At 33.9% G+C, this 10,430-nt stretch overlaps 1 protein-coding gene across 6 annotated transcripts; it reads right to left on the bottom strand.

Annotated features, from left to right (window-relative positions):
- Positions 1 to 1,620: 1,620 nt before the first annotated feature.
- LOC118051206 (uncharacterized) lies at positions 1,621 to 6,553 on the bottom strand. 6 transcript variants are annotated; one of them, XR_012168709.1, is made up of 6 exons: positions 6,100 to 6,553; positions 5,023 to 5,447; positions 4,493 to 4,807; positions 3,162 to 3,265; positions 2,453 to 3,073; positions 1,621 to 2,283 (listed from the first exon to the last, which is right to left on the bottom strand). XR_012168709.1 is itself a non-coding variant. In XM_035061793.2 (6 exons), exons 1-6 carry the CDS (start codon positions 6,104 to 6,106, stop codon positions 2,827 to 2,829), a joined length of 993 nt encoding a protein of 330 aa, XP_034917684.1. In that variant the 5' UTR covers positions 6,107 to 6,553; the 3' UTR covers positions 1,621 to 2,826. The 6 variants fall into 6 exon arrangements, 4 of the variants coding, with proteins under 4 accessions (XP_034917684.1, XP_034917682.1, XP_034917683.1 ...); XR_012168710.1 differs by having other exon boundaries at positions 1,621 to 2,229; XM_035061793.2 differs by having other exon boundaries at positions 1,621 to 2,840; positions 2,946 to 3,073.
- Between the last annotated feature and the right edge of the window lie 3,877 nt (positions 6,554 to 10,430).

The raw sequence follows: 10,430 nt of genomic DNA, 5'->3' as shown, positions 1-10,430 counted from the left end.
TATAAATGTCAGCGTCCTCGCCGCCATCTTTCCTCGTTCCAAACCAAGCATTTTCAATCCTATGAAAATGGGTTCATTTTCCTGGAATCGTAGATTCCTCAAGCTGGTGCATCCTTAAGAGTCTTCGGTTGAGATAAGACAAGACTTCCATCTACTCGCGGAGAAACAATCTCCTCCAGCATCCCAAGAACGAGCTAAAGTAGATTGCAAGTTTGAAGATGAATATGCTATTTTCCCAAAGGATTTAGATGACTCAAATATTAAGCAATTCCTTGAACAATGCCCTGATGGTCAATCATTAGGCAAGGCTCACTTCGAGGTGAAGACTCAGCAGCATCTTGACGATTCTCCAAAGAAACTTCGCTCACCCAAGCATCGTCCAGTAGTCTGCGATTACAGAAATCGCCTAAACAAGTCAAGCTCTTCATTTCCATCACAAAGCACTTTGAGTGATGCTGAATTAGTTGTTCCACTATCAAGAGATGATGATGGAGCTTCAAATTGTAGCAGTTCTCAGGAGGAGAAGAGATTGGAATCTTGTTTGAAAAAAAAACAACTTCACTAAAGCCCGTAATTTCAGAGTAGTGAAATTTGATCTTCTAGATGAGGATGAGAAAAAGTTGAGACCAAAAGGTCCGGGTTTCAATCAATGTAGCATGTTTAGCTTTTCTTTTCCTTTTTTTGTCAAAAATTGATTAAAGAATTCTTAGTAGAAAAGCAGCAACACAAGTCTATGTATACAAACTCTTAAGGCATCCCTTCCATTGAAACAGTTTACAAGCAGAGAGGACACTGGATCCTACAGGGTTGGAAGCTTTCTAGAGTTGAACAATAATGGGGTGGTTTCTATCTTGTTTTTGTTATTGACTGAAGGAGGCATCTGTAAAATCTAGAATGGTTTTGGTAGCAAATGTAATCACACGCTAGGGAATATGCTTGGAGGCAGTGTTCTTCATGTATTAATCGTTTTAGCTGAGATTCTCAGGAGGAAGATTTTAATCTCTTGTGAAATGCGTGGTACACAAACCCTTCGTGCCCGTGTGATCCTTCTTGTATTGCTGGTATCATACTCTGGTCTCCCTATCTTTGTCTACTGAGTTCGTGGTGCTTGTTCTTCTTCTTCTTTTTTCTAGATTTCATTTTGCAGTTAGTTTACTGTTTCCTGCTCTGTGATAGTTGAAGAGGGCACATAGTTTTGTGATGGAATCTAATGAGCTGCCGGATGATTTGTGCTTTTTGGCGGGTTTTGCAATAACCCATGATTGTCTTCACCCTTCTGCTTCCTTTTTCAACATGCCTTTCTTAGGTTATGTGGTGTTTCAGCCATCACTTGTCAGCCTCTTGTAAAACCAACTTTAATAACAAGATTTCCTGATCACTTTCACCAAAAAAGAAGCAGCAGCAATCCCATGCCTTGGAAGAGATCTGTCTAATTTATTCTGAGTTAGTTCTACGCAAGAAGTTGTTCACAACCAACAGTGAATCTGATATGGAGATGCTGTCTTCAACTCTGGATAATTTAGAAATCTGTCAAAAATTAATGAACTTGAGGTGTAATTCAGAATGAAAACCAAAAGTCATCCACTATGATGGATCAAGTTTCTACAAATTCTTGCTGGCTATGGTAAATAACGAAATATATTGATTTAGACTGTTGAGCAGCTGTCACAGCCATTAATTCTTTCAACTACTAAGGTTACCTGCGTAACAAGGATTCAGCATCAGTACTAAGGTTATCTGCTACATTATGACCTAACAGTTAGCAAAACTACAACTACCAACAGATCAGACTGCATAAGCATTTACAATTGGAACAAGTCACGAATCACAATGGGAAATAATCTAACCACGGCCGGTGATAATCGGTTTCAAATACAGCAAGCTTAATGAGGCCAATTTCGAGTGCTCCTGTCTCCACAATGGAGGAAGGGATTTCATGTCATCACTTCAATCGACGTTAATCTTTTAGAATGACTCAGAATCAAACTTTGAACTTCTCACCAAAGCCCCAACAGCAACTTCAATGACCTCAGAATAATGATTGGAAATCTGGCTACAGAGAAACTCCAAGCTGTAACTAACGCATCCATATTAGAGGGGAATCTATACTCTGATCAGCTGGCACAGCATCAGAGATGATAAATGAACTTGTAAACAAACTTTGAACGTCTCACCAACGCCCCACAGCAACTTCAATGGGGATTCTGCCTCAGAATATTGATTAGAAATCTGGCAACAGTGAGACTACAAGCTGTAACTAATGCGTCCGTATTAGAGGGCAATCTAATTGAGATGAAAAAATTAGAAGTTAATCATTACTTCGGATCAAATTCATATGAAAATCAATGCTTGATGAAGTTCTAACATTGTTACTTTCTAGATATCATTCGAATCTGAATACTTGGGAACCTGCCAAATAAATTCATATAGTATATAATACATCAGTACTTACCATCTGGTGATGTGCTGTCAAAGTATAATTTTGGGAAATAAACTTATCCTTCAATGAATGTTTCCGGATGCTTCTTCAGGGAATCAAATCCCATTGTTGTTCCACGGCCTACGTTGCTGCTCGGTCTCCAGAACAGCCCAACAGACTGTCACTATTCCAGCATACATTGCCATTTCAACCAAATATTGAAACCCGTGTCTAGGACCCCATCAATTCAAATAGCAAGAATTCATTAGACCCTCCTTTCCCATGGACAATATGACTTGCATATTTACTGATTTGACAGCTGATCAATCAGCAAGTAGATTTGTACTTCTCACACAAAACTACCAGCAGCCAACTGAGTACTCCACTCCAATTCTAACAGTACCACATTATAAAACATAAACTGCCAAAAGAAAACCAGAAGGGATCCATATTTTGAAGGAAACTTGGGTTAAATCAAATTAGCAGTTAACGACATTGTAATCAGTAAGAGAACATGCATTTGTACCCAAAAAAGAAGGGCCAGATAAATCTTGTGCATGATTCAATCTTGGAGTTAAGATGACCTCCTCATGGCAGCCATAGCAGAGTTCTGCTTTTAATTCATCCAGTACTCTGCACATGATCCCAGCACACCTGAAACGAACTATGGTATCAGAGGAAATAATAATGATGTCAGTATCCAGCCACTAATTAGCATAATTGAAAAGAACTAGATGCAAACATTGCCCCCAACTCGTTGAGCCAGAAAAATGATGGTGAACCACAGGTCCCCAGCATCATCTTTAGACCTTTGGAAGCAAAATTCACATGCCTCCAACTGTGGCCCTGGAAAATGCAGGGATTCATCAATAACAACCTCAAAACAGTATGAAAGAAAGTTGAGAAGCAATAGGCATGAGTTCCATTGGCAAGAAGACATAAATAATATTGATGTGGGTTTCACACTCCATGACAACCAAATCTTCCAATTTCCATTCGATACAACATTCAATCATCCTGTCATGCATGCTAAATGAACAGGCTCCCTTTACTCACATGCCAAACACCGGATGAAGAAGCGCAATTTTTCACAGATCAGATGTGAAATAGAGTAAGCACCCTCAACAATATTTACCAAACCACAGATCATAAATACATGCAAAATTAAAGATACTATATGAACTGCATTTTTGGTAGCTGCCACACCATTCTGGCATAGTGTGACTGATGAAACATCCAAAGAACAATTACAAGTTCCTTAAAGCAAAACAAAGGATAAAGAGAGGATGGGAAAATGGAGAAAAAGGAGAATAGAATCGTAGAGAAGCATACAACAAATTAATGGGCCTGGAAAGGTTATAATATAATTAGAATCCAAATTACAAATTTCACCAGCTCATCACCTAGATTGAAGAGTTATAATAAAGCTACAAAATGTAACAATTTCATCTTGCTTACAATGATGTGAGGTCATGAAAACCAAAAGAAAAACTGTTGCTAGAAGGGAAAAAAACCTTAAAACAAGAAAATGGAGAGGAAACATTAACAAATATGAATGCTTGTTCCAGCAGAAACTAAGTTCCTTAGCTCCATCAGATGTTCATCATTTGAAATGTTAAGTGAGATGCGGAGATTTGTCAACAATGCTTCTTGTTCCCAACTTAAGGGCCCGGAAGCATAAAACACGCCTAGAGTGCAACGATAAGCATGCAACTCTAAACTATGGATTCTTACTGTAACATCCTCTCCTAAGGGGAGGGAACAATTTTCTTCCTTGTCTCCATGGCCATAAAAAGATTCAGCATCACTACTAAGGGTATCTGCATCAGGACTCTTCCCAGCTACAACACAATTAAACAGTCTGTTTGGACTATCACTATTAACACTACAACTACCAACGGAGCATGCATCACTATCAGAATCATTAGATTCTGAGCTTCTTCCACATAAAGAATTGACAAAATTATTTGGTGTTCGCCTCTCCATTTCACAAGATCCAACTGCTTGATTGTTAGAGGAAGCATGCATGTATATTTCACCCAGACACTCTCGTGGGTAAGCAACAGCATCTACCTTTGTCAGGAATGAGGATGGGTACCCTGATATCACTTGCCGGCCCTCACTCTGTTTCTCAATCGCTCTCATTTTGTCAACTTTTTCATTACATGATTCAAAGTGAGTTGCCCAAAATGGGGATGCCCTCTTGGATGTTCTAGCTGACATAGCACAAGACTCCTGGAAACCAAAGTTGTGCTCAATAGCTAAACAAGTTTCTCTTGCTTGCACTTTCCTCTTCTTACTGGCTTGCCCCATTAGAGACCTCTTCTTCTGATAACAACTGAAAACTGATGGTTTATTCAACTTCTCATTTTCAAAACTGCCAGAACCCTGGAAACAGTAGCCAACAAATAATTATTAGTCAACAAATGCAGCACATGGGAAGTGAATATTCATAATTGGCTTGACAGAAGTCCAAACAAGCAAATGAAGCAAACTATGTTAGCCAGGCTAACGAACCACGTACATAAAGACAACAAACACAAATATGGAAACCAAAAACTATTAACCAAAAAAACAGTAGAGAAGAATGGAATATATCTTACCTTTCCAATTTCAACCCATCCACCATCTTGCCATAATTGGCGCAACCTAATGTTAACTTTGTCAACTCGAAGTTCCGTTGAAGACCCGATTAGCCTAACCAAGTAACAATTTCCCCTCATGACCTTCATAACAGCTGCGGTTTTCCAACAAAGATTATCGAAGACCTCCACCAAATCACCAACAGCCCAACCATCTGAAACATCCACAGGTGGAGGGCAGGGCCTGATTACCTCTCTTGACACACTCTCCACATCATCCTCATTATTCAAACCCCACAAACCATCATACCTAACCCAATACGTTTGTCCATTCCCCGAGATAATCTCACCACACCGCCATGCACATGACGACAAGTGTGTTTTTCTTAAAACCTCAACTCTACTTCCTTTCTTGAACTTCATGATATCCCCAAATTCGCCGATGTCTGAAACAACAAGGAGTTTAAGTTTTAATAATCAGAAACCGCTTCAACAACATTTAACATTGCAGAAACTTCAATGTCTCCAAGCATAAAAAAAAATCCGGGCCGGAAATAAATATTTTTAATCAAAACAAATATAGCCTAAAAACAGAAACAAATCATATATGTATATCAACAAACTGTTACTGTATTAACATAAACCAAAATATCATTACTCAGTGAGATGTAATTAGTAATAATAATCACAATTAATCCCCAGGTTTAGATGGTTAAAAACTTGATCTTTCTCTAAAGAAACTTTACAATTCTGCTAAAAACACAAACTTTAGTAACCTAAAAACAATAACAAGTCAAACCCATAAAAAAAAAACTCTAAAAAACATAGATTTCTTTATGCAATCACCTTCCAGGAAATTAAACACAAAATAGCAAAATACACAACAAACATTAATAAAAAAAAAATCCGAATTGATCAAAATTACATGAGAAAAAAAAATCAAATTAAATCGAATTAACATAGAATACAGTGAACTGGGAAAGATAAAAAAAATTAAAAATCTCATTAGTTCAATGAGAAAATAAATTTATTTTAATCATGTATAAATTGAAAAAAAAATAATAAAAATTTAAGAAGGATAAAAAATAATTCACTAACCTTGCATTGATAACCCGTGAAAAGCTCGATCATAGAAGAATTTTTTTTAATGTTTTTTTTTGGGTGGGGGGGAGGAGGGGGGTTGATTTTCAATTTAGAGACTTTTTTTATTTAATTTTTTCCTTAAAAAAAGGTTTTATTTTTCTAAAAAGAACGGTTTTTTGTTTTTGCATTAATTAATTGGGAGGAACAAAGGATTGATGAGAAGTTAGGGAATGTTTTATCCTCCATTGTGACGTGGGATTCAAGATTATCTATGAAGCTCTTCTCTTCTCTCTCTACCATGACAAGTTTTGGAAAACGGGACCCATTGGACTGGACCAAATCTGTTGAAATCTTAATTTGTGTTGGAAAAGGATTCTTCTTTGATTGTTGTATTATTACCCGACTTGTTCATCAAGTTAATCTGATGATCATCGGCTTGGAATTGGCCAGGTTTCATATCAAGTTAAATGGAAGTTGGTTTGATTAAATCTGACCACCTAGGAAGTTAACTCATTATCTAGTTAGAGTTTAAGTAAAACACGATTTGATCCTCTTTTTTTTTAATTATTAAAATAATGTTGCTTTGGACATATGTAGAGGAGTATATTAGTGGCTATTTTTTAAAGTTTGTTTTTTTTGTTAAGAAATGCTTTAAAATAAAGCTTTTTTATTTTTATAAAAATTATTTTTAATACTAGTATATTAAAATGATCCAAAAATATAAAAAATAAATTTAAATAAAAATAATTTTTAAATTTTTTATGAAACATTAATTGATTAGAATACAATTCTAAATAATATTATAGACAACTCAAAGTTAATTCATCTAACTTATAACCTATCTTTTAGATTGAGTTATAAATCGTAATGAATTTTATAATTATGGAAGATAACTAGAATGAAAAAAAAAAACTAGTGCATATTGTCATTAAAAAATATACATTCAAATTAATTATCATAAAAATATTCTTAGATTAATTTAAATTAAAGACTTGAGAAATGAATATAGTTGTCACCCATGTCTTGGCTAAGAGCATTTCCAATTAAAAATGCTATTTTAAAAAATTAAATTGATAAAATAGTATTTTAAATAGTATAAATATGATTTTTTTTACCATATCTACTCCAATGAAAAAAAGCTATTTGAAGAGCCAATTATATTGGAGTAGAAGAAACAAATGTTTTATTATTTCTTAATAAGTTTAATGTTATTTTTTTTATATGGTTATATTTAATTGGTTTATTTTTTTAATGGGTCCACTTTATTGGTTTTGGCTTTTTTAAAAGATATGTAAAAATAATATTTATAAGAGAGAAAATGCATTTTAGCATTTTGTTTAGCACTTTCTTTAGATTGTGCAAAATAAACATAAAAGAGTCAAAATAATATTTTTTTTAAAACATTTAGCACACCTGTTGGAGATGCTGTAGGAGTCCGGATTATTAGGTCAACTCGAAAATTATCTAATCAACCCAAATCAATTCCAAAAATATTATCGTTTCATTGATTTAAAAAAAAATAACATGAATTTTGACAAAAAACAATAAGAAAAAAATTCTTGGAGTTGACTTTGTTAGTGAATATGCATTGTAATCAATCAATTAGTTATATGTAACACTAATTTTATTAATGTAAAACACATTTATTATTAATAAAGGTTTTATTTATTTGTAATATTTAATTATATTTGATTAATGAATTTAGAGTAAAAATAAAATTTATGAAACAATAATGATTTGCATAGAAATTTGTTATAATGAGATATCTAATGCATTGAAGCACTATTTATAAAAAATTTTGGTCAATATTTTATTAAAACAGAACTAATTAGAGTTATTGATATTGATGTATGCATATTATTTTGTTTTTTTATATATAAAAAAAAAGTATTTGTTCTCATAAACTGAGATATGATAGATATTAAAATTTAAACTATATAAAAATATTTTAATAATTAAAAATGAATTCATTATCTTAAATTAATTAAAACATATATTATATATTTTTAAATGATATTGATTATGAAATCCCTTAATGAAATGAGTTTTAAAATAAAATTTAAAATCTTGTTTAATAAATTAAGTTTAATAAAGTAAACATTCTCATTAACCCACGAAATTCTAACACTTGGTACGGACTAATGTTGATCATGATGCGCTACAGTATCTTGAGGGACCATATCTCAGCTCAGTTAACTGAGCCCGAATCAGAAGCAGGATGATCTGGAAACAAAATTACAAGGTTGGATTCGAACACTTGAAGCTCCTGAAAAGAGATTTCCATCTTTGACTTCTCCATTTACAAAGAATATAGAAGGTACGTAGGATCATCAGGAACAAGACCTTTCGTCGAGCATCTCATTGTGCAGTCTAAAAGCTTCTTGTAGACATTGTGCTTCATGCGTTCCTTGTCCATGTCTTCCAAAACTTTATGTGCGTTCTCTAGCTGTCCTTTATTGTAAAGACTGCATATAAGAACACTAAAAGTTACTAAATCAGGCATGATAGATACCCTTTTAGCAAGCATCTCTGCAAAAAGATCTGATGCAAAGAGTAATCTACCCTTTTAGCAATCCCGAAACCAGTGTTGTGTAATTAAACCTGTAAATCACAAGGAGTCCCCTCTTCGTTCTCCTGTGCAAGTCAAGTGCTGCTTCCATATTCTGGAGATTCCTGAAGCCACTTATCATGGAGCTGTAGAATATTACTGTGTTAGGAGATATACCAACCTCGAGGAGTTAAGAGAAAAGCTGGCTTGCACTTGCCATGTCTCCTTTATGGCAATATTATCCATCAATCAGGGCACAATACACGGCAACATCCAGTTCAATACCCTTGTTTTTCATCTCATCCAGCGGATTCACACAGCAAGATCCAAATTATTGTTCTTGCAAAACCCGATAATCAAGGAAGTGTAAGAGAATACATTTGGGACAGTAGTACTCCACTTTTGTTTATCTCTGTATAAACAAACAAGGCGGAGTTGACAGGGCCCTGCTTTACAAATCCATCTATAACACAGTTGTATGTCAAGCAGGTGGGAATGAAACTCTCCTCAATAAACTTCTTCAAACTATCCTGTGCTTAACTCACAATGCTTCCATCGTTTTTCCTTGCTTCATCAGGTGAGTTCATTCGAGTAGTGTTTGATATATGAGGACAAATTAACTTCACTGAGCATATTTTATGATAAAAATTAGTTCTTGTTCAATCCCATCTTCTTCTAACGCCTCTTCTCATAGCGCATTACGGTAACATTTAATATATATATATATATATATATATATATATATATATATATACAAGACAACTTGCTGTTAGTGTTAACGTGTATATGGGATATATGATTAAAAAAAAACTGTTCAATCCTACGGCTTAATTTTTGCAGCAGCGTCTCATTTGATGAGGTAGTCTTGTTCTCTCCAATCCCGTCCAGTCCTCTTTACTTGGCATATACGTAACAATAGTTAACTGAACCTCAAATCGTTATGTTTTTTTTTCAATTTCTTTAAACTTTTTTTTTGTCCAAGAGTCAAACCACTCCCATGCAATCTCGGACACTAATTAAGTTAATTTGATCTTTAGTAAATGATCAACTCAAAGGGCAAGGTACTTCATCGCCTGCGGATCGAGATGATAATCCTAGACCTGGTTTATGAGAAAGAATATTGTAAAATGAGAAATATTTTCTTTTTGTTGGGTATATGATCATCACCTATTCATAGCTTCACTAAGAATATATTACAAAGTATTTTGAAGAAAAGTGGGATTTTTAAGCAGGTTGGGAATTGGCAGGAAGAGTACTTTTTTTTCTATATTAAAAAAAAAATAATCCAATTCAAAGCTCATAATGGCCAAGAATCTAGGTTATTCGCCAAGTTTGAGATGGCATAATCATTATTAGCTTGCCTTATGCCATGAATCGGATTAAAATTTCTTAACATAAAATATTATTTAGATATTATTAATACATTTTTAGTTAAAAAAAATTAAATTATATAGATAATTGACTTGATGTAACATAATCAACTTGACGGGTCCATAAACAATTTAAATGACCGATAAAATATAATTTGATTTAAAATAAATATTCAAGATGATATTTTATTAATAATATTGAAACGATAAGATATTTGATCGATTCGGGTCAACTCAAGTTAACATGTCATTCTGCATACCAGGTCATAAGACTTATAATAATACTATAGAAAGTAAATCAAAATAAATTTTGAAACTTATTTCCAACAAGCTCAATGTTAAAAGATGAAAGAAAAAATAATAATTAATTAAAAAACAACAAAATAATGACCTAAATCAACCTGCCAAGTTTGCGAATCAGGTTATGA

The sequence above is a fragment of the Populus alba genome, chromosome 18 (assembly GCF_005239225.2).
Source record: "Populus alba chromosome 18, ASM523922v2, whole genome shotgun sequence".
Lineage (NCBI taxonomy): Eukaryota > Viridiplantae > Streptophyta > Magnoliopsida > Malpighiales > Salicaceae > Populus > Populus alba.
Note: the sequence above shows the minus strand (reverse complement) of the source record. Positions and strands in the feature narration are given on the sequence as shown.

Bases quoted from the DNA above. Each gene is read 5' to 3' on its own strand.
- LOC118051206 (XM_035061790.2), bottom strand. The intron at 4,808-5,022 runs GTAAGATATATT...TACTGTTTCCAG, and splicing joins GATGGGTTGAAATTGGAAAG to GGTTCTGGCAGTTTTGAAAA.